This window comes from Nerophis ophidion, linkage group LG01 (genome assembly GCF_033978795.1).
Source record: "Nerophis ophidion isolate RoL-2023_Sa linkage group LG01, RoL_Noph_v1.0, whole genome shotgun sequence".
Taxonomy (NCBI): Eukaryota; Metazoa; Chordata; class Actinopteri; order Syngnathiformes; family Syngnathidae; genus Nerophis; species Nerophis ophidion.
This window is the reverse complement of record NC_084611.1, coordinates 2,574,804-2,599,039: the sequence shown is the minus strand read 5'-3', so window position 1 is coordinate 2,599,039 and position 24,236 is coordinate 2,574,804. Positions and strand designations below refer to the sequence as shown.

At 44.1% G+C, this 24,236-nt stretch overlaps 3 protein-coding genes across 3 annotated transcripts in view; 2 read left to right on the top strand and 1 right to left on the bottom strand.

Moving 5' to 3' along the window:
* gstt2 (glutathione S-transferase theta 2) overlaps window positions 1-238 on the top strand; it is a 142,109-nt gene extending 141,871 nt beyond the window's left edge. Inside the window, exon 5 of the mRNA XM_061893722.1 lies at window positions 2-238. Within this exon, the coding sequence (XP_061749706.1) occupies window positions 2-148 (147 nt within the window). The 3' untranslated portion in view covers window positions 149-238. The remainder of the gene's footprint in view (window position 1) is intronic.
* Window positions 211-23,935, bottom strand: LOC133548715 (serine/threonine-protein kinase Chk2-like). The gene is given in 16 exon segments (XM_061893691.1): window positions 211-340; window positions 408-473; window positions 5,202-5,287; window positions 5,365-5,480; window positions 7,278-7,441; window positions 7,507-7,593; window positions 7,650-7,749; window positions 7,859-7,923; window positions 7,991-8,044; window positions 11,517-11,613; window positions 11,673-11,763; window positions 11,839-11,886; window positions 11,889-11,970; window positions 14,324-14,448; window positions 18,287-18,581; window positions 23,738-23,935. Coding segments are annotated over 15 exon segments (1,569 nt in total). The 5' UTR covers window positions 23,738-23,935; the 3' UTR covers window positions 211-247.
* Window positions 23,607-24,236, top strand: part of LOC133548750 (endosome-associated-trafficking regulator 1-like) — a 9,859-nt gene continuing 9,229 nt past the window's right edge. Inside the window, exons 1-2 of the mRNA XM_061893712.1 lie at window positions 23,607-23,998; window positions 24,076-24,203. Of these exons, the coding sequence (XP_061749696.1) occupies window positions 23,962-23,998; window positions 24,076-24,203 (165 nt within the window). The 5' untranslated portion in view covers window positions 23,607-23,961. The remainder of the gene's footprint in view (window positions 23,999-24,075; window positions 24,204-24,236) is intronic.

Genomic DNA, 24,236 nt, shown 5'->3' with positions numbered 1-24,236 from the left:
GCCCGTAGGTGGCGGCAGAGACGTCTTGCAGGGACGTCCTCAGCTGCGGCGCTGGATGACCCGGGTCCAGTCGGCGCTGGGCCACGCCTTCCACGAGGCGCACGCCGTCCTGTACGCCGTCAGAGACCGCCGCCGGGCCAAGCTGTGAGCCGCCTCCCCACGTTGCCACGACGACCAGATGCGGACAGACAAGCGGCTCGTCAAACGCAATGAAAAAATAAAAGTCTTTATTAAGAAATGTTTGAGGTCACGGCTGGTCGGTGGGCGGGGCCTGTTTGGCCGGGCGCCCGCCCTCCTCTCCCTCTCGTCTCCTCTTCCGCGAAGAGGCTGGCTCCGCCCCCTGCGTGAGTGAGGACACGTCTGATTGGTCACAGTGTGCACGCCAATAGAAGGACATGAGTGGTTACCACGGCGACGTCAGGGGGAGAAGGCGGGTACATGAGCGCGTGCGCCTTCGCCAACATGGTCGGGTCCTGCACACACGCACACACACACACACACACACACACACACACACACACACACACACACACACACACACACACACACACACAAGTCATCAATATAAACACAACATGTTGGCTTAGTTATAGCTAACAAAATTTTTAGTTTTGAAGCATTTTCAGCATCAAAATAGCAATGCTACATTAGCATTAGCATTAGCCACTAGACCAAAACAAGACATTCAGTATCGTGGCCACTGATTGGCTCGGCCTTAGAAAGCATTAGCAACAATAGCATGCTAACTTATTTTGCCAATTTCGCAGCTGAGACCTCAGGCCTATTTAACATGGTACTTGACACATGCTAACAGTTAGCATTCTAACATGCTAAATCTTTAAGGCCAATTTTACAGGCAAACGATTTGGCACTTGAAACATGCTAATGTTAGCATTATAGCATGCTATTTTTTTTGTGTGTATATTTTACAGCCCAACGTTTAAGACTCATAACATAGCACACTCGTGTTAGCATACTAAGATGCCAACATTAATGTGCTAACATTTTTTAGCCAATTTCGCATCATAACTTGGTATTCGACACATGCTAACGGTTAGCATTCTAACATGCTAAATGTTTTAGACCAATTTTACAGCCGAAAACCTCAGTCATATCATTTGGCACTTGCTAATGTTAGCATTATAGCATGCAAAACATTTTTTTGTATATTTTACAGCCGGACTCTTCAAAGTGACAACTTAGTACTTGACACAAATGCTAACTGTTAGCATGCGAAGGACTAACTGTTTTAGCCAAATTCCCAGCCTAGCACCTCAGAGTCTTATGACATTGCACTTGACCCATGCTAACTTCTAGCATGCTAACATTAGCGCGCTAATTTTTTTTTTTGCCAATTTTCCAGCCGAACAATAACTTTTTTTTTTTGCCAATTTTGCATCCAAACACCCCGCAGGCACATAAAGTGGTGCTTGACAAATGCTAACAGTTAGCATTCTAACATGCTAAATCTTTAAGGCCAATTTTACATGCAAACGATTTGGCACTTGACACATGCTAATGTTAGCATTATAGCGTGCTATTTTTTTTGTGTGTACATTTTACAGCCCAACGTCTCAGACTCATAACATAGCACACTCGTGTTAGCATGCTAGATGCCAACATTAATGTGCTAACATTTTTTAGCCAATTTCGCATCATAACTTGGTATTTCACACATGCTAACAGTTAGCATTCTAACATGCTAAATGTTTTAGACCAATTTTACAGCCGAAAACCTCAGTCATATCATTTGGCACCTGCTAATATTAGCATTATAGCATGCAAAACATTTTTTTGTATATTTTACAGCCCAACGCCTCAGACCCATAACATAACACGCTCACATTAATATGCTAAGATGCCAACAATAATATGCTAACATTTTATTTTTTTAGCCAATTTTACATCCGGACTCTTCAAAGTGACAACTTGGTACTTGACACAAATGCTAACTGTTTTAGCCAAATTCCCAGCCTAGCACCTCAGAGTCTTACGACATTGCACTTGACCCATGCTAACTTCTAGCATGCTAACATTAGCGTGCTAATTTTTTTTTTTGCTAATTTTCCAGCTGAACAATAACTTTTTTTTTGCCAATTTTGCGCAGGCACATAACATGGTACTTGACAAATGCTAACAGTTAGCATTCTAACATACTAAATCTTTAAGGCCAATTTTACAGGCAAACGATTTGGCACTTGACACATGCTAATGTTAGCATTATAGCATGCTACTTTTTTTGTGTGTATATTTTACAGCCCAACATCTCAGACTCATAACATAGCACACTCGTGTTAGCATGCTAAGATGCCAACATTAATGTGCTAACATTTTTTAGCCAATTTCGCAGCTGAGTGCATCATAACTTGGTATTTGACACATGCTAACGGTTAGCATTCTAACATGCTAAATGTTTTAGACCAATTTTACAGCCGAAAACCTCAGTCATATCATTTGGCACTTGCTAATGTTAGCATCATAGCATGCAAAACATTTTTTGTATATTTTACAGCCCAATGCCTCAGACCCATAACATAACACACTCACATTAACATGCTAAGATGCCAACAATGATATGCTAACATTTTTTTTTAGTCAATTTTACATCCGGACTCTTCTAAGTGATAACTTGGTACTTGACACAAATGCTAACTGTTAGCATGCGAAGGACTAACTGTTTTAGCCAAATTCCCAGCCTAACACCTCAGAGTCTTACGTCATTGCACTTGACCCATGCTAACTTCTAGCATGCTAACATTAGCGTGCAAAATTTTTCTTTTGCCAATTTTCCAGCCGAACAATAACTTCTTTTAGCCAATTTTGCATCTGAACACCTCGCAGGCACATAAAGTGGTGCTTGACACATGCTGTTAGCATGCTAACATGTTTTTAAAGCTAATTTACATGCATATGCTTCATAGTCCCATAACTTGGTGCTTGACACACGCTAACTGTTAGCATCCTAACTTGTTTTTAAAGCTAATTTACATGCATATGCTTCATAGTCACATAACTTGGTGCTTGACACACGCTAACTGTTAGCATGCTAACTTGTTTTTAAAGCTAATTTACATGCATATGCTTCATAGTCACATAACTTGGTGCTTGACACACGCTAACTGTTAGCATGCTAACTTGTTTTTAAAGCTAATTTACATGCATATGCTTCATAGTCACATAAAGTGGTGCTTGACACATGCTGTTAGCATGCTAACATGTTTTTAAAGCTAATTTACATGCATATGCTTCATAATCACATAAAGTGGTGCTTGACACATGCTAACTGTTAGCATGCTAACATGTTTTTAAAGCTAATTTACATGCATATGCTTCATAGTCACATAACTTGGTGCTTGACACACGCTAACTGTTAGCATGCTAACTGTTAGCATGCTAACTTGTTTTTAAAGCTAATTTACATGCACATGCTTCATAGTCACATAACTTGGTGCTTGACACACGCTAACTGTTAGCATGCTAACTTGTTTTTAAAGCTAATTTACATGCATATGCTTCATAGTCCCATAACTTGGTGCTTGACACACGCTAACTGTTAGCATGCTAACTTGTTTTTAAAGGTAATTTACATGCACATGCTTCATAGTCCCATAACTTGGTGCTTGACACACGCTAACTGTTAGCATGCTAACTTGTTTTTAAAGCTAATTTACATGCATATGCTTCATAGTCACATAACTTGGTGCTTGACACATGCTAACTGTTAGCATGCTAACTTGTTTTTAAAGCTAATTTACATGCACATGCTTCATAGTCACATAACTTGGTGCTTGACACATGCTAACTGTTAGCATGCTAACTTGTTTTTAAAGCTAATTTACATGCACATGCTTCATAGTCCCATAACTTGGTGCTTGACACACGCTAACTGTTAGCATGCTAACTTGTTTTTAAAGCTAATTTACATGCATATGCTTCATAGTCACATAACTTGGTGCTTGACACACGCTAACTGTTAGCATGCTAACTTGTTTTTAAAGCTAATTTACATGCATATGCTTCATAGTCCCATAACTTGGTGCTTGACACACGCTGTTAGCATGCTAACTTGTTTTTAAAGCTAATTTACATGCACATGCTTCATAGTCCCATAACTTGGTGCTTGACACATGCTAACTGTTAGCATGCTAACTTGTTTTTAAAGCTAATTTACATGCACATGCTTCATAGTCACATAACTTGGTGCTTGACACATGCTAACTGTTAGCATGCTAACTTGTTTTTAAAGCTAATTTACATGCACATGCTTCATAGTCCCATAACTTGGTGCTTGACACATGCTAACTGTTAGCATGCTAACTTGTTTTTAAAGCTAATTTACATGCATATGCTTCATAGTCACATAACTTGGTGCTTGACACATGCTAACTGTTAGCATGCTAACTTGTTTTTAAAGCTAATTTACATGCACATGCTTCATAGTCACATAACTTGGTGCTTGACACATGCTAACTGTTAGCATGCTAACTTGTTTTTAAAGCTAATTTACATGCACATGCTTCATAGTCCCATAACTTGGTGCTTGACACACGCTAACTGTTAGCATGCTAACTTGTTTTTAAAGCTAATTTACATGCATATGCTTCATAGTCCCATAACTTGGTGCTTGACACACGCTGTTAGCATGCTAACTTGTTTTTAAAGCTAATTTACATGCATATGCTTCAAAGTCACATAACTTGGTGCTTGACACATGCTAACTGTTAGCATGCTAACTTGTTTTTAAAGCTAATTTACATGCATATGCTTCATAGTCCCATAACTTGGTGCTTGACACACGCTAACTGTTAGCATGCTAACTTGTTTTTAAAGGTAATTTACATGCACATGCTTCATAGTCCCATAACTTGGTGCTTGACACATGCTAACTGTTAGCATGCTAACTTGTTTTTAAAGCTAATTTACATGCATATGCTTCATAGTCCCATAACATGGTGCTTGACACATGCTAACTGTTAGCATGCTAGAATGTAAAAGTCAGCATGCTAATGATAACATGCTAACTTTTTTAATCCAATTTTAGTGTTGAACACTTCAGTCACTTGACCGCATTCTAACTGTTAGCATTCAGGTCATTTCTGCATTCAAAATTGTACTTACAAAGTTGCATATTCTATCATTTTTGTTGTGTTTAGCGTTATTTTGTCGCGGGACATCGCCATGACGACGGTAAAGACAAGCACCTGTAGCCAGGTGTGCTGCAGAGCTTCCTCGATGCTCATCCTCTTTGTGGGGTCAACAACCAGCAGCTTCCTGACCACGTCTTTGGCTGCAAAACACACACACACACACACACACACACACACTTTAATCTTTGACCTGAAGCGGTGGCGAAGGTGAGGTGACCTTGGTCCGACACGTGTTTCCACTTGGACGTCACCATGGTGAATTCTCCTCGGATGATCTGCTCCGTGACGGACTGTGGACCAAAGTTGTCGTGAAAGGGGGGGTACCCGCCCAGACTGCCAACACACACACACACACACACACACACACACACACACACACACACACACAGTAATTATTACAAGGTGGGGGGGTAGGCTCAGTTGGGAGGGGGGTGAGAGCACATTCATACAAAGTATGTAAGGAGTAATTAATACAAGGTGGGGGGGTAGGTTCAGTTGGGAGGGGGGTGAGAGCGCATTCATACAAAGTATGTAAGGAGTAATTAATACAAGGTGGGGGGTATGTTCAGTTGGGAGGGGGGTGAGAGCACATTCATACAAAGTATGTAAGGAGTAATTAATACAAGGTGGGGGGTAGGTTCAGTTGGGAGGGGGGTGAGAGCACATTCATACAAAGTATGTAAGGAGTAATTAATACAAGGTGGGGGGGTAGGTTCAGTTGGGAGGGGGGCGAGAGCACATTCATGCAAAGCATGTAAGGAGTAATTAATTTAAGGTGGGGGGATAGGTTCAGTTGGGAGGGGGGTGAGAGCGCATTCATACAAAGTATGTAAGGAGTAATTAATACAAGGTGGGGGGTATGTTCAGTTGGGAGGGGGGTGAGAGCACATTCATACAAAGTATGTAAGGAGTAATTAATACAAGGTGGGGGGTATGTTCAGTTGGGAGGGGGGTGAGAGCACATTCATACAAAGTATGTAAGGAGTAATTAATACAAGGTGGGGGGGTAGGTTCAGTTGGGAGGGGGGCGAGAGCACATTCATGCAAAGTATTTAAGGAGTAATTAATACAAGGTGGGGGGGTAGGTTCAGTTGGGAGGGGGGTGAGAGCACATTCATACAAAGTATGTAAGGAGTAATTAATACAAGGTGGGGGGGTAGGTTCAGTTGGGAGGGGGGTGAGAGCACATTCATACAAAGTATGTAAGGAGTAATTAATACAAGGTGGGGGGTAGGTTCAGTTGGGAGGGGGGTGAGAGCACATTCTTACAAAGTATGTAAGGAGTAATTAATACAAGGTGGGGGGGTAGGTTCAGTTGGGAGGGGGGTGAGAGCACATTCATACAAAGTATGTAAGGAGTAATTAATACAAGGTGGGGGGGTAGGTTCAGTTGGGAGGGGGGTGAGAGCACATTCATACAAAGTATGTAAGGAGTAATTAATACAAGGTGGGGGGGTAGGTTCAGTTGGGAGGGGGGTGAGAGCACATTCATACAAAGTATGTAAGAAGTAATTAATACAAGGTGGGGGGGTAGGTTCAGTTGGGAGGGGGGTGAGAGCACATTCATACAAAGCATGTAAGGAGTAATTAATACAAGGTGGGGGGGTAGGTTCAGTTGGGAGGGGGGTGAGAGCACATTCATACTAAGTATGTAAGGAGTAATTAATACAAGGTGGGGGGGTAAGCCCATTCATGCAAAGTATGTAAGGAGTAATTAATACAAGGTGGGGGGGTATGTTCAGTTGGGAGGGGGGTGAGAGCACATTCATACAAAGCATGTAAGGAGTAATTAATTTAAGGTGGGGGGTATGTTCAGTTGGGAGGGGGGTGAGAGCACATTCATGCAAAGTATGTAAGGAGCAATTAATACAAGGTGAGGGGGTAGGTTCAGTTGGGAGGGGGGTGAGAGCACATTCATACGAAGTATGTAAGGAGTAATTAATACAAGGTGGGGGGTATGTTCAGTTGGGAGGGGGGTGAGAGCACATTCATACGAAGCACGTAAGGAGTAATTAATACAAGGTGGGGGGGTAGGTTCAGTTGGGAGGGGGGTGAGAGCGTGCACACACTTTCCACACAGCACCATTGCAATTCACACACAAGTTCCAAAGTGGGCGTGGCCAAGCCTACCAGACAAAGAGCAGCACGCCGAGGCTCCACGCGTCCACCGCCAGGTTGTACCCCGTGGTGGCGCCGTGCGTGAAGACTTCGGGCGCCAAATAGGACGGCGTCCCGCACAGCGTCCGCATCAGCACCGCCTCCTCCAGGATCCGGGACTGGTTGAAGTCGGTCACCTGGCGAGGGGGGCGGAGTCACACGGCGTTAACGACGGAAGTGGGCGGGGACGAGGAGAGATCACCTTGATGAGGCAGTCGTCGTCTTGCGAGGACAAGAGGATGTTCTCCGGTTTCAGGTCGCGGTGTATGATCCCGTTACTGTGCAGGTACTGAACACACACACACAGGTGAGGGGGGAGGGGCGTTACCATGGCGACACACTCACCTGCACCGCCTGCAACATCTGGTAGAAGTAGAGCTTGGCCACCGGCTCACTGAGGCGCTGCTGAACTTTGACCCTCTGGAACAGCTCCCCCCCCTCCATCCTGTCACATGACGCAGTGTCGGGGTCAAAGGTGACGCACACACACACACACACACACACACACACACACACCCACACACACACACACACACACACACACACACACACACAGCTCCAGGACGATGAAGAAGCTGTCGTCCGTCTGGTAGAAGTCCTGCGTCTTGATGAGGCAGGGCTGCGAGGAAGCAAGGGGGCGGAGTCACAGCTTTTGTGTTGACGCGTCACTTTGAAGACAAACTCACGTGGTCGACGCGTTGAAGGATCTCGATCTCTGTCTGAGCGTTACGTGTCGCCGTCTGTGGTCGGACAGGGGCAAAGGTGAAAGGAGGCGGGGTCAGACAGGGGGAAAGGTGAAAGGAGGCGGGGTCGGACGAGGGCAAAGGTGAAAGGAGGTGTGGTTGGACGAGGGCAAAGGTGAAAGGAGGCGGGGTCGGACAGGGGGAAAGGTGAAAGGAGGCGGGGTCGGACAAAGGCAAAGGTGAAAGGAGGCGGGGTAGGACAAGGGCAAAGGTGAAAGGAGGCGGGGTCGGACATGGGCAAAAGTCAAAGGAGGCGGGGTTAGACAAGGGCTAAGGTGAAAGGAGGCGGGGTAAGACAGGGGAAAGGTGAAAAAGGCGGGGTCAGACAAAGGCAAATGTGAAAGGAGGCAGGGTCGGACATGGGCAAAGGTGAAAGGAGGCGGAGTTAGATAAGGGCTAAGGTGAAAGGAGGCGGGGTAGGACAAGGGCAAAGGTGAAAGGAGGCGGGGTCGGACAAGGGCAAAAGTCAAAGGAGGCGGGGTTAGACAAGGGCTAAGGTGAAAGGAGGCGGGGTAGGACAGGGGGAAAGGTGAAAAAGGCGGGGTCAGACAAAGGCAAATGTGAAAGGAGGCGGGGTCGGACATGGGCAAAGGTGAAAGGAGGCGGAGTTAGACAAGGGCTAAGGTGAAAGGAGGCGGGGTAGGACAAGGGCAAAGGTGAAAGGAGGCGGGGTCGGACAAGGGCAAAAGTCAAAGGAGGCGGGGTTAGACAAGGGCTAAGGTGAAAGGAGGCGGGGTAGGACAGGGGGAAAGGTGAAAGGAGGCGGAGTTAGACAAGGGCTAAGGTGAAAGGAGGCGGGGTAGGACAAGGGCAAAGGTGAAAGGAGGCGGGGTCGGACAAGGGCAAAGGTGAAAGGAGGCGGGGTCGGACAAGGGCAAAAGTCAAAGGAGGCGGGGTTAGACAAGGGCTAAGGTGAAAGGAGGCGGGGTAGGACAGGGGGAAAGGTGAAAAAGGCGGGGTCAGACAAAGGCAAATGTGAAAGGAGGCGGGGTCGGACATGGGCAAAGGTGAAAGGAGGCGGAGTTAGACAAGGGCTAAGGTGAAAGGAGGCGGGGTAGGACAAGGGCAAAGGTGAAAGGAGGCGGGGTCGGACAAGGGCAAAGGTGAAAGGAGGCGGGGTCGGACAAGGGCAAAAGTCAAAGGAGGCGGGGTTAGACAAGGGCTAAGGTGAAAGGAGGCGGGGTAGGACAGGGGGAAAGGTGAAAAAGGCGGGGTCAGACAAAGGCAAATGTGAAAGGAGGCGGGGTCGGACATGGGCAAAGGTGAAAGGAGGCGGAGTTAGACAAGGGCTAAGGTGAAAGGAGGCGGGGTAGGACAAGGGCAAAGGTGAAAGGAGGCGGGGTCGGACAAGGGCAAAGGTGAAAGGAGGCGGGGTCGGACAAGGGCAAAAGTCAAAGGAGGCGGGGTTAGACAAGGGCTAAGGTGAAAGGAGGCGGGGTAGGACAGGGGGAAAGGTGAAAAAGGCGGGGTCAGACAAAGGCAAATGTGAAAGGAGGCGGGGTCGGACATGGGCAAAGGTGAAAGGAGGCGGAGTTAGACAAGGGCTAAGGTGAAAGGAGGCGGGGTAGGACAAGGGCAAAGGTGAAAGGAGGCGGGGTCGGACAAGGGCAAAGGTGAAAGGAGGCGGGGTCGGACAAGGGCAAAAGTCAAAGGAGGCGGGGTTAGACAAGGGCTAAGGTGAAAGGAGGCGGGGTCGGACAAGGGAAAAGGTGAAAGGCGGGATCAGACAGGGGGAAAGGTGAAAGGAGGCGGGGTCGGACAGGGGGAAAGGTGAAAGGAGGCGGGGTCGGACAAGGGAAAAGGTGAAAGGCGGGGTCAGACAGGGGGAAAGGTGAAAGGAGGCGGGGTCGGACCGGGGGAAAGGTGAAAGGAGGCGGGGTCGGACAAAGGCAAAGGTGGCGGGGTAGGACAAGGGCAAAGGTGAAAGGAGGCGGGGTCAGACAGGGGGAAAGGTGAAAGGAGGCGGGGTCAGACAAAGGCAAAGGTGGCGGGGTAGGACAAAGGCAAAGGTGAAAGGAGGCGGGGTCGGACGAGGGCAAAAGTGAAAGGAGGCGGGGTCGGACATGGGCAAAGGTGAAAGGAGGCGGGGTCGGACAAGGGAAAAGGTGAAAGGAGGCGGGGTCAGACAGGGGGAAAGGTGAAAGGAGGCGGGGTTGGACGAGGGCAAAGGTGAAAGGAGGCGGGGTCGGACAGGAGGAAAGGTGAAAGGAGGCGGGGTCAGACAAAGGCAAAGGTGAAAGGATGCGGGGTAGGACAGGAGCAAAGGTGAAAGGAGGCGGGGTCAGACATGGGCAAAGGTGAAAGGAGGCGGGGTCAGACATGGGCAAAGGTGAAAGGAGGCGGGGTCAGACAGTGGGAAAGGTGAAAGGCGGGGTCGGACAAGGGAAAAGGTGAAAGGAGGCGGGGTAGGACAAGGGCAAAGGTGAAAGGAGGTGGGGTCGGACAGGGGGAAAGGTGAAAGGAGGCGGGGTCAGACAGGGGGAAAGGTGAAAGGAGGCGGGGTTGGACGAGGGCAAAGGTGAAAGGAGGCGGGGTCGGACAAGGGGAAAGGTGAAAGGAGGCGGGGTCGGACAAGGGGAAAGGTGAAAGGAGGCGGGGTTGGACGAGGGCAAAGGTGAAAGGAGGCGGGGTCGGACAGTGGGAAAGGTGAAAGGCGGGGTCGGACAAGGGAAAAGGTGAAAGGAGGCGGGGTAGGACAAGGGCAAAGGTGAAAGGAGGTGGGGTCGGACAGGGGGAAAGGTGAAAGGAGGCGGGGTCAGACAGGGGGAAAGGTGAAAGGAGGCGGGGTTGGACGAGGGCAAAGGTGAAAGGAGGCGGGGTCGGACAAGGGGAAAGGTGAAAGGAGGCGGGGTCAGACATGGGCAAAGGTGAAAGGAGGCGGGGTCAGACAGTGGGAAAGGTGAAAGGCGGGGTCGGACAAGGGAAAAGGTGAAAGGAGGCGGGGTAGGACAAGGGCAAAGGTGAAAGGAGGTGGGGTCGGACAGGGGGAAAGGTGAAAGGAGGCGGGGTCAGACAGGGGGAAAGGTGAAAGGAGGCGGGGTTGGACGAGGGCAAAGGTGAAAGGAGGCGGGGTCGGACAAGGGGAAAGGTGAAAGGAGGCGGGGTCAGACATGGGCAAAGGTGAAAGGAGGCGGGGTCGGACAGGGGCAAAGGTGAAAGGCGGGGTCGGACAAGGGAAAAGGTGAAAGGAGGCGGGGTAGGACAAGGGCAAAGGTGAAAGGAGGTGGGGTCGGACAGGGGGAAAGGTGAAAGGAGGCGGGGTCGGACACGGGCAAATGTGAAAGGAGGCGGGGTCGGACGAGGGCAAAGGTGAAAGGAGGCGGGGTCAGACAGGGGGAAAGGTGAAAGGAGGCGGGGTCAGACAAAGGCAAAGGTGAAAGGAGGCGGGGTTAGACAAGGGCAAAGGTGAAAGGAGGCGGGGTCGGACAAGGGCAAAGGATGACTTGGAGGCGGGGCCAATGAGACACACCCCTTCAGACTGGAAGTTCTTCTTGTTGATGATCTTGACTGCAAACTTCTTGCAGGTGGACCTCTGGAAGGCGAGCCGCACCTCGCCACAAACTCCTCTAAAAAGACAAAGCGTGAGCGCGGCGGCCATCACAGGAAGTGAGTTGGCCAAACTCACGTCCCTATCCGCCGAGTCAGCAGGTACTTGTCCCGGAGCCCGTCAGGCAGAGCGCCGTCCTCGTCCGACATCAGGTCGATGAAGACGAACACTGACACGGGCGAGAGAGAGAGAGAGAGAAACAGGCATCGTCACGCCGTTCTTTGTCGCCGGCGGCCATCTTTACCTTTGTTGCGTTGCTCGGACAGCGCCAGGACGGCGTTGTTGACCAGCGGAGCTTCTTGTTCTTCCCCACTTTGATCCCGTCCACGAAGGTGCCGTTGTTACTGAGGTCCTGGATGAACACCTCGCTCTCCTCCTGTCACACAACATGGAGGCTACAGCTGACGAGGAGCAGGAGAACTACTTCTTCAACAAGAAGAAGAAGAAGAAGTACAAGAAGTAGAAGAACAAGAAGGAGAAGAACAGGAAAGAGAAGTACAGGAAGTAGAAGAACAAGAAGTAGAAGAAGTACAAGAAGTAGAAGAACAAGAAGAAGAACAAGAAGGAGATGAAGTAGAAAAACAAGGAGTAGAAGTACAAAAAGGAGAATAAGTAGAAAAAGAAGAAGTAGAAGAACAACAAGAAGGAGAAAAAGAGGAACAAGAAGTACAAGAATGAGAAAGAGTAGAAGAAGAACAAGTAGAAGAACAAGAAGGAGAAGAAGTAGAAGAACAAGGAGTAGAAGTACAAAGGAGAATAAATAGAAAAAGAAGAAGAACAAGAAGGATAAAAAGAGAAACAAGAAGTACAAGAAAAAGAAAGAGTAGAAGAACAAGAAGTAGAAGAAGAACAAGAAGGAGAAAAAGTACAAGAAGTAGAAGAACAAGAAGGAGACGAAGAATAACAAGAAGAATAAGAAGTAGAAGGAGAAGTACTAGAAGGAGAATAAGTAGAAGAAGTACAAGAAGTAGAAGAAGAACAAGAAGGAGAAGAAGAGGAACAAGGAGAACAAGAAATACAAGAAGGAGAATAAGTAGAAGAAGAACAAGAAGTACAAGAAGTAGAAGAACAAGAAGAAGAACAAGAAGGAGAAGAAGTAGAAGAACAAGGAGTAGAAGTACAAAAAGGAGAATAAGTAGAAAAAGAAGAAGTAGAAGAAGAACAAGAAGGAGAAAAAGAGGAACAAGAAGTACAAGAAGGAGAAAGAGTAGAAGAAGAACAAGAAGTAGAAGAAATAAGGAGAAGAAGCAGAAGAACAAGGAGTAGAAGTACAAAAAGGAGAATAAGTAGAAAAAGAAGAAGAACAAGAAGGAGAAAAAGAGGAACAAGAAGTACAAAAAGAAGAAAGAGTAGAAGAACAAGAATTAGAAGAAGAACAAGAAGGAGAAAAAGTACAAGAAGTAGAAGAACAAGAAGGAGACGAAGAATAACAAGTAGAAGGAGAAGTACTAGAAGGAGAATAAGTAGAAGAAGTACAAGAAGTAGAAGAAGAACAAGAAGGAGAAGAAGAGGAACAAGGAGAACAAGAAATACAAGAAGGAAAATAAGTAGAAGAAGAACAAGAAGTACAAGAAGTAGAAGAACAAGAAGAAGAACAAGAAGGAGAAGAAGTAGAAGAACAAGGAGTAGAAGTACAAAAAGGAGAATAAGTAGAAAAAAAGAAGTAGAAGAAGAACAAGAAAGAGAAAAAGAGGAACAAGAAGTACAAGAAGGAGAAAGAGTAGAAGAAGAACAAGAAGTAGAAGAACAAGAAGGAGAAGAAGTAGAAGAACAAGGAGTAGAAGTACAAAAAGGAGAATAAGTAGAAAAAGAAGAAGAACAAGAAGGAGAAAAAGAGGAACAAGAAGCACAAAAGAAGAAAGAGTAGAAGAAGAACAAGAAGTAGAAGAAGAACAAGAAGGAGAAAATGTACAAGAAGTAGAAGAACAAGAAGGAGACGAAGAATAACAAGTAGAAGGAGAAGTACTAGAAGGAGAATAAGTAGAAGAAGTACAAGAAGTAGAAGAAGAACAAGAAGGAGAAGAAGAGGAACAAGGAGAACAAGAAATACAAGAAGGAGAATAAGTAGAAGAAGAACAAGAAGTACAAGAAGTAGAAGAACAAGAAGAAGAACAAGAAGGAGAAGAAGTAGAAGAACAAGGAGTAGAAGTACAAAAAGGAGAATAAGTAGAAAAAGAAGAAGTAGAAGAAGAACAAGAAGGAGAAAAAGAGGAACAAGAAGTACAAGAAGGAGAAAGAGTAGAAGAAGAACAAGAAGTAGAAGAAATAAGGAGAAGAAGCAGAAGAACAAGGAGTAGAAGTACAAAAAGGAGAATAAGTAGAAAAAGAAGAAGAACAAGAAGGAGAAAAAGAGGAACAAGAAATACAAAAATAAGAAAGAGTAGAAGAAGAACAAGAAGTAGAAGAAGAACAAGAAGGAGAAAATGTACAAGTAGAAGAACAAGAAGGAGACAAAGAAGAACAAGAAGAATAAGAAGTAGAAGGAGAAGTACAAGAAGGAGAATAAGTAGAAGAAGAAGTACAAGAAGTAGAAGAAGAACAAGGAGAAGAAGAGGATCAAGGACAACAAGAAATACAAGAAGGAGAATAAGGAAAATAAGTAGAAGAAGAACAAGAAGTAGAAGAACAAGAAGGAGATGAAGAATAATAAGAAGAATAATAAGAATAAGAACAAGAACGAGGACGAGGAGGTGAAGGAGAAGAAGTAAAAGAAGAAGAAGAAGAGCTACCCTGTAAATCCTGAAATGTTTCTTGCTGTAAATTCGGTATCGTAAAGATCCTCTGTGGTCGGGATCATCCAGGACATAATTACATTTGGAGTCACGTCCAAACAAGTACTCGTCCTCCACGCAATCTGGAAGGACAAAACCACATCAGTACTCCAGAAGACAAAACCACATCAGTACTCCAGAAGACAAAACCACATCAGTACTCCAGAAGACAAAACCACATCAGTACTCCAGAAGACAAAACCACGTCAGTACTCCAGAAGACAAAACCACGTCAGTACTCCAGAAGACAAAACCACGTCAGTACTCCAGAAGACAAAACCACGTCAGTACTCCAGAAGACAAAAACACGTCAGTACTCGAGAAGACACAAACATGCCAATATTAGGGGGTGTAACGGTACACAAAAATTTCGGTTCGGTACGTACCTCGGTTTAGAGGTCACTGTTCGGTTCATTTTCGGTACAGTAAGAAAACAACAAAATATACATTTTTGGGTTATTTATTTACCAAATTTGTAAACAATGGCTTGATCCTTTTAACATTGGGAACACTATAATAATTCTGCCCACGTTAATCCACATTAAACTGCCTCAAGTTGTTGCACAGATTAAATAAAATGACACAACTTTTCTTCTACATGTAAAAAGTGCAACATTAAACAGTTTCAAGTCAACTCATCATGCTTAATTTATTACAGCATTTGGGAAGCCTGTAGTTGACTTTTATTATGTAAATGTTGTATTTTTATCAACATGTGATAGCAGGGACCCTGCCATTCAAAACTAGGCTGCTACATTACTAATGATTCATGTAACTATAGCTGAAAAATAGTATACTTGCAATAGGAGAGACTATTCATCCCTGAACACCATGGAGTTCAATGAAATAACAGACAGACAGGGCTTTGCTGCCCCTAACACACACACACAGCAAAATGAGCTAACGTTACGCTAAAAGCTAATTGGCCTTCTCCTCAAGCCAGGACTGCGAGCGAGCTGAGCTGCAGTTTAAGTTTCTAGAACAACAACGGGCTCATAGTGATGTTAGTAGTAGTTGTGACTGGGAAGTGTTTTTTATAATTTGGGGAGAGTCCGCTGCTCACCTGCTAAACAAATATCTGAAGCTTTGACTACATGAGTTCTGAATACGCACTGCTGATTGGCTTTGTGTGTAACCAATCAGATGGTTGTGTGGGCGGGACAATGCTGGGTGCTGAGACAGAGGCAAAAAGCAAGAAGCTTGTTAAAACTTTAGCTTACAAACTCGTTCGGAACCCCCCTGTAGCGAAACGGTTCAATACAAATACATGTACCGTTACACCCCTAGTCAGTACTCCAGAAGACAAAAAGAGGTCAGTACTCCAAAAGACAGAAACACATCAGTACTCAAGAAGACAAAACCACATCAGTACTCCAGAAGACAAAACCACATCAGTACTCAAGAAGACAAAACCACATCAGTACTCCAGAAGACAAAACCACATCAGTACTCCAGACGACAAAACCACATCAGTACTCAAGAAGACAAAAACACGTCAGTACTCCAGAAGACAAAACCACATCAGTACTCCAGAAGACAAAACCACGTCAGTAATCCAGAAGACAAAACCACGTCAGTACTCCAGAAGACAAAACCACATCAGTACTCCACAAGACAAAACCACGTCAGTACTCCAGAAGACAAAACCACGTCAGTACTCCAGAAGACAAAACCACGTGAGTACTACAGAAGACAAAACCATGTGAGTACTACAGAAGACAAAACCACATCAGTACTCCACAAGACAAAAACATGTCAGTACTACAGAAGACAAAACCACATCAGTACTCCAGAAGACAAAACCACGTCAGTACTCCAGAAGACAAAACCACGTCAGTACTCCAGAAGACAAAACCACGTCAGTAATCCAGAAGACAAAACCACGTCAGTACTCCAGAAGACAAAACCACATCAGTACTCCACAAGACAAAACCACGTCAGTACTCCAGAAGACAAAACCACGTCAGTACTCCAGAAGACAAAACCACGTGAGTACTACAGAAGACAAAACCATGTGAGTACTCCAGAAGACAAAACCACGTCAGTACTCCAGAAGACAAAACCACATCAGTACTCCACAAGACAAAACCACGTCAGTACTCCACAAGACAAAACCACGTCAGTACTCCACAAGACAAAACCACATCAGTACTCCAGAAGACAAAACCACATCAGTACTCAAGAAGACAAAACCACGTCAGTACTCCAGAAGACAAAACCACATCAGTACTCCAGAAGACAAAAACACGTCAGTACTCCAGAAGACAAAAACACGTCAGTACTCCAGAAGACAAAAACACGTCAGTACTCCAGAAGACAAAACCACGTCAGTACTCCAGAAGACAAAAACACGTCAGTACTCCAGAAGACAAAACCACCTCAGTACTCCAGAAGACAAAAACACATCAGTACTCCAGAAGACAAAACCACATCAGTACTCCAGAAGACAAAACCACATCAGTACTCAAGAAGACAAAAACACATCAGTACTCAAGAAGACAAAACCACATCAGTACTCCAGAAGACAAAACCACATCAGTACTCAAGAAGACAAAACCACATCAGTACTCCAGAAGACAAAACCACATCAGTACTCAAGAAGACAAAACCACATCAGTACTCCAGAAGACAAAACCACATCAGTACTCAAGAAGACAAAAACACATCAGTACTCAAGAAGACAAAACCACATCAGTACTCCAGAAGACAAAACCACATCAGTACTGAAGAAGACAAAACCACATCAGTACTCAAGAAGACAAAACCACGTCAGTACTCCAGAAGACAAAAACACATCAGTACTCCAGAAGACAAAACCACATCAGTACTCCAGAAGACAAAAACACATCAGTACTCCAGAAGACAAAAACACATCAGTACTCAAGAAGACAAAACCACATCAGTACTCAAGAAGACAAAAACACATCAGTACTCCAGAAGACAAAAACACGTCAGACAAAACCACATCAGTACTCCAGAAGACAAAAACACATCAGTACTCCAGAAGACAAAAACACATCAGTACTCAAGAAGACAAAACCACATCAGTACTCAAGAAGACAAAAACACATCAGTACTCCAGAAGACAAAAACACATCAGTACTCAAGAAGACAAAACCACATCAGTACTCCAGAAGACAAAAACACATCAGTACTCCAGAAGACAAAAACACGTCAGACAAAACCACATCAGTACTCCAGAAGACAAAAACACGTCAGACAAAACCACATCAGTACTCCAGAAGACAAAAACACGTCAGTACTCCAGAAGACAAAACCACATCAGTACTCCAGAAGACAAAACCACATCAGTACTCCAGAAGACAAAAACACATCAGTACTCCAGAAGACAAAACCACATCAGTACTCCAGAAGACAAAACCACATCAGTACTCCAGAAGACAAAACCACATCAGTACTCCAGAAGACAAAAACACATCAGTACTCCAGAAGACAAAACCACGTCAGTACTCAAGAAGACAAAACCACATCAGTACTCAAGAAGACAAAACCACATCAGTACTCAAGAAGACAAAACCACATCAGTACTCAAGAAGACAAAAACACATCAGTACTCCAGAAGACAAAACCACATCAGTACTCAAGAAGACAAAACCACATCAGTACTCAAGAAGACAAAACCACATCAGTACTCCAGAAGACAAAAACACGTCAGTACTCCAGAAGACAAAACCACCTCAGTACTCCAGAAGACAAAACCACATCAGTACTCCAGAAGACAAAACCACATCAGTACTCCAGAAGACAAAACCACATCAGTACTCCAGAAGACAAAACCACATCAGTACTCCAGAAGACAAAACCACATCAGTACTCCAGAAGACAAAAACATGTCAGTACTCCAGAAGACAAAACCACATCAGTATTCCAGAAGACAAACAGCGGTGGTGTGGAACTTGCCGTGAGCACGAAAGCCGCCGTCCATGGGCAGCAGGCGGCCCCAGGGTTGGCACTCTGGCTCCTCGGGGACGGACGGCAGCGTGACAGGAAGTGTGTCCACGCTGCTCAGCGTCCCCGAGGACTGGCTGCCTGAGGACGGGCCGCTGGACGAGCTGGAAACGGGCTGGGACTTGGACTGGACCTGGGACGGGGACAAGGTGGACTGCGCCTGGGAGGTGGATTGGACCGGGGAGGTGGACTGGACCTGGGAGGTGGACTGGACCTGGCTCCCCTCATTGAAAACCTCTTTAGACATCTGCCGATGCAAAACATGTCAACAAAGTCATCATTAATGCTATTGGAACTCACTCCATAGTTGGTCGTGTTGTCACATTTAACTCTAATAAGTTGTCAGCATGACTTTAATAGAAGTTAAATGCTAGAATACATCATAATAGTCAATTAAAGCTGCAAGCAGCGTTGGTCGGGTCCGCCTTTGGCCGCCGCCAAGCCCTGGTCTAAGGCAGACCTACATAGAGGTCTTTGTTTCATGTCTCTACGACATTCCTAACAGAAGTTACAAGCAGTTTTGTCTGGGTTTTTTCCTAGGGGGCGCTGGAGAGCAATTTTGACTTCTGGGGTTTGGTTTTTTATTAGATGGCAATTTTCGCCAGTCCTGATGTGCGAGTAAAATTTGGTGAGTTTTGAAGCATGTTAAGGGGGTCAAATTACAGATCAGCGTTTCCGGATGTTGTTGATAAATGGCTTTCGCTTTGCATAGTAGAGCTTTAACTTGCACTTTGAAGCATTTTAAGGGGGTCAAATTACAGCTCAAAGAGGCAAAAATGACATTTTTTAGGAAACTTTGCGCAGGGGTTCTTTGAAGGCGCGTAAAATCAAAACCGGAGCAGTAATCAAAACTTTGTTGGATAGTATTAATCAAAAGGTTCAAAGTCTCTCCTGTGCGAGTTTGAAGCCGAAACGACAAACGCACTCGGAGGAGTTTACGTTTGGAAAGAGGTGACGGGTTTTCACAAAACTTTTATTTTGAAGAGGTAATTGCCAACTTCCTGTAAATTTTTTTTGCAGGCTGGCAATTATTAAAATGTAGGTCTAAGTGAGACCTACATAGAAGTTTTTTTTTTCATGTCTTTGCGGCATTCCTACTGGAAGTTACAAGCAATTTTGTTTTCTTCGTAGGAGCAGTTTTTTCTGTGTTTTTATTAAAAAATTGCGCTAGAGCGCATTTTTTGATTATGGGGTTTTTTTTTTTCATTAGATCGCAATTTTTGCCAGTCCTGATGTGTGTGCCAAGTTTGTTGAGTTTTGAAGCATTTTAAAGGGGTCAAATTACAGCTCAAAAAGGCAAAAATAGCATTTTTTAGGAGACTTTGCACAGGGGTTCTTTGAAGGCACGTAAAATCAAAACCTGAGAACTTATCAAAACTCTGTTCTATACTTTTAATCAGAAGGGTTCAATCTCTCTCCTGTGCGAGTTTGAAGCCAAAACAACAAACGCACTCAGAGGAGATAATGTTTGAAGAAAGGTGACTGTTTTTTACAAAACTTTTGTTTTGAAGGGGGAATTGCAAACTTCCTGTTGATTTTTGTTGGGGGTTGTCAATCTATGAAATGTAAGTCTAAGCGAGACCTACATTGAGGTTTTTGTTTCATGTCTCTCCGACATTCTTACCGGAAGTTACAAGCAGTTTTGTCTGTGTTTACTTCCTAGGAGCAGTTTTTTCAGTGTTTTATTCAAAAATAGCGCTAGAGCGCAATTTTGAGTTTTGGGGTTTGTTTTTTTCATTAGATGGCAATTTTTGCCAGTCCAGATGTGTGTGCCAAGTTTGTTGAGTTTTGAAGCATTTTAAAGGGGTCAAATTACAGCGCAAAGAGGCAAAAATGGCATTTTTTGCGAAAATTGTATTTTGAAGGGGTTTTTGCCAACTTCCTGTAGATTTTTGCTGAAAGAAGTGAGTGTATGAAAATTGGGTCTAAGTCAGACCTACATAGGAGTTTTTGTTTCATGTCGCTATGACATTCCGAACAGAAGTTACATGCAGTTTTGTCTGTAATTTTTTCCTAGGGGGCGCTAGAGCGCATTTTTTGATTTTTTTTTTTTTTTTTTTCATTAGATCGCAATTTTTGCCAGTCCAGATGTGTGTGCTAAGTTTGTTGAGTTTTGAAGCATTTTAAAGGGGTCAAATTACAGCGCAAAGAGGCAAAAATTGCATTTTTTGCACAAATTTTATTTTAAAGGGGTTTTTGCCAACTTCCTGTAGATTTTTGCTGAAAGAAGTGAGTGTATGAAAATTGGGTCTAAGTCAGACCTACATAGGAGTTTTTGTTTCATGTCGCTATGACATTCCTAACAGAAGTTACATGCAGTTTTGTCTGTAATTTTTTCCTAGGGGGCGCTAGAGCGCAATTTTTGATTTTTTTTTTTTTTTTTTTTCATTAGATCGCAATTTTTGCCAGTCCAGATGTGTGTGCTAAGTTTGTTGAGTTTTGAAGCATTTTAAAAGGGGTCAAATTACAGCGCAAAGAGGCAAAAATTGCATTTTTTGCACAAATTTTATTTTGAAGGGGTTTTTGCCAACTTCCTGTAGATTTTTGCTGAAAGAAGTGAGTGTATGAAAATTGGGTCTAAGTCAGACCTACATAGGAGTTTTTGTTTCATGTCGCTATGACATTCCGAACAGAAGTTTCATGCAGTTTTGTTTGTAATTTTTTTCCTAGGGGGCGCTAGAGCGCATTTTTTGATTTTTTTTTTTTTTTTCATTAGATCGCAATTTTTGCCAGTCCTTATGTGTGCGCCAAGTTTGGTGACTTTTGAAGCATTTTAAAGGGGTCAAATTACAGCGCAAAGAGGCAAAAATTGCATTTTTTGCGAAAATTGTATTTTGAAGGGGTTTTTGCCAACTTCCTGTAGATTTTTGCTGAAAGAAGTGAGTGTATGAAAATTGGGTCTAAGTCAGACCTACATAGGAGTTTTTGTTTCATGTCGCTATGACATTCCTAACAGAAGTTACATGCAGTTTTGTCTGTATTTTTTTCCTAGGGGGCGCTAGAGCGCATTTTTTGATTTTTTTTTTTTTTTTTTTTCATTAGATCGCAATTTTTGCCAGTCCTGATGTGTGTGCCAAGTTTGTTGAGTTTTGAAGCATTTTAAAAGGGGTCAAATTACAGCTCAAAGAGGCAAAAATTGCATTTTTTGCACAAATTTTATTTTGAAGGGGTTTTTGCCAACTTCCTGTAGATTTTTGCTGAAAGAAGTGAGTGTATGAAAATTGGGTCTAAGTCAGACCCACATAGGAGTTTTTGTTTCATGTCTCTATGACATTCCGAACAGAAGTTACATGCAGTTTTGTTTGTAATTTTTTTCCTAGGGGGCGCTAGAGCGCATTTTTTGATTTTTTTTTTTTTTTTTTTCATTAGATCGCAATTTTTGCCAGTCCTGATGTGTGCACCAAGTTTGGTGACTTTTGAAGCTTTTTAAAGGCGTCAAATTACAGCTCAAAGAGGCAAAAATTGCATTTTTTGCGAAAATTGTATTTTGAAGGGGTTTTTGCCAACTTCCTATAGATTTTTGCTGAAAGAAGTGAGTGTATGAAAATTGGGTCTAAGTCAGACCTACATAGGAGTTTTTGTTTCATGTCGCTATGACATTCCTAACAGAAGTTACATGCAGTTTTGTCTGTATTTTTTTTCCTAGGGGGCGCTAGAGCGCATTTTTTGATTTTTTTTTTTTTTTTTTTCATTAGATCGCAATTTTTGCCAGTCCAGATGTGTGTGCCAAGTTTGTTGAGTTTTGAAGCATTTTAAAAGGGGTCAAATTACAGCTCAAAGAGGCAAAAATTGCATTTTTTGCACAAATTTTATTTTGAAGGGGTTTTTGCCAACTTCCTGTAGATTTTTGCTGAAAGAAGTGAGTGTATGAAAATTGGGTCTAAGTCAGACCCACATAGGAGTTTTTGTTTCATGTCTCTATGACATTCCGAACAGAAGTTACATGCAGTTTTGTTTGTAATTTTTTTCCTAGGGGGCGCTAGAGCGCATTTTTTGATTTTTTTTTTTTTTTTTTTTCATTAGATCGCAATTTTTGCCAGTCCTGATGTGTGCACCAAGTTTGGTGACTTTTGAAGCTTTTTAAAGGCGTCAAATTACAGCTCAAAGAGGCAAAAATTGCATTTTTTGCGAAAATTGTATTTTGAAGGGGTTTTTGCCAACTTCCTATAGATTTTTGCTGAAAGAAGTGAGTGTATGAAAATTGGGTCTAAGTCAGACCTACATAGGAGTTTTTGTTTCATGTCGCTATGACATTCCTAACAGAAGTTACATGCAGTTTTGTCTGTATTTTTTTTCCTAGGGGGCGCTAGAGCGCATTTTTTGATTTTTTTTTTTTTTTTTTTCATTAGATCGCAATTTTTGCCAGTCCAGATGTGTGTGCCAAGTTTGTTGAGTTTTGAAGCATTTTAAAAGGGGTCAAATTACAGCTCAAAGAGGCAAAAATTGCATTTTTTGCACAAATTTTATTTTGAAGGGGTTTTTGCCAACTTCCTGTAGATTTTTGCTGAAAGAAGTGAGTGAATGAAAATTGGGTCTAAGTCCGACCTACATAGGAGTTTTTGTTTCATGTCGCTATGACATTCCGAACAGAAGTTACATGCAGTTTTGTCTGTAATTTTTTCCTAGGGGGCGCTAGAGCGCATTTTTTGATTTTATTATTATTTTTTCATTAGATCGCAATTTTTGCCAGTCCTTATGTGTGCGCCAAGTTTGGTGACTTTTGAAGCATTTTAAAGGGGTCAAATTACAGCGCAAAGAGGCAAAAATTGCATTTTTTGCGAAAATTGTATTTTGAAGGGGTTTTTGCCAACTTCCTGTAGATTTTTGCTGAAAGAAGTGAGTGTATGAAAATTGGGTCTAAGTCAGACCTACATAGGAGTTTTTGTTTCATGTCGCTATGACATTCCGAACAGAAGTTACATGCAGTTTTGTCTGTAATTTTTTCCTAGGGGGCGCTAGAGCGCAATTTTCATTTTGGGGGATTGGGTGCTTAATATGTTGGGAATGTGTGCTATACCGACGTGTGTGTCAAATTTGGTGAGTTTTGAAGCATGTTAAGGGGGTCAAATTACAGCGCGTAGGTGCGGAATAATAATAAAACGCAGCAGTTTCAATAGGGTCCTTGGCCCATTGCAAAGGACTCATTTGGAGTCCTTTGCAATGGGCCTGCGGACCCTAATAAAAATGAAAAAGCCTCGTTTTTTAAATCACGCTCTGAATGAGGAACTAAAAGGGTGAACAGAATCTGATCTGGGACCAGTTGTAGCGCGGCACTGACTCCGCCCACCACAAGCAAGCGGCCGCCTGACGTCCGTTCTAAAAGCTCCACTCCCAGCGAGCCGAGCCGGTCAACGTCGCGGCGAAAAAAGGTCCTTGGCCCGGAGACAAAATCAACATTTTTACCGTTCTTAGGACCGGAGTGTCGTCCCTTCCGGGTCTGTGCGCGGCACCGCGGTCAGCCGACGTCCACGCGAGTTAGTTTGAGCGGGAAGTCTACCGGAAGTGAGGGTCTTGTTTTCATCTTTCCTGCCCGGTCCGGGCGGAACCAATGAGGCGGCAGAAGCTCGGTCACGTGAGGGGGGCTGACCCTTGTTCACTTCCGCTGAGCGCAGGTCGATGACGTCACCATGTCCAAACACGGGAAAACTTTAATCATCGCCGAAGGTTTTTGTTTTTATGTCTGCTCATATTTTATGTGTTTTTTACGTTCATTGTTTGACAAAGTTATTTTGGCTCCGCAGATGAAGAGGAGATGAACCCTTTTTCCTTCAAAGAGTTCCTCCGCTCTAAAGACCTGGACCTAGACCAGGACCCGGACCTGGACCAGGACCGAGACCAGGAGTTCGACGAGGATGAGGCGGCGTGGGAGGTGAGAAGACTCGGTTGACGTCGCGACATCGTC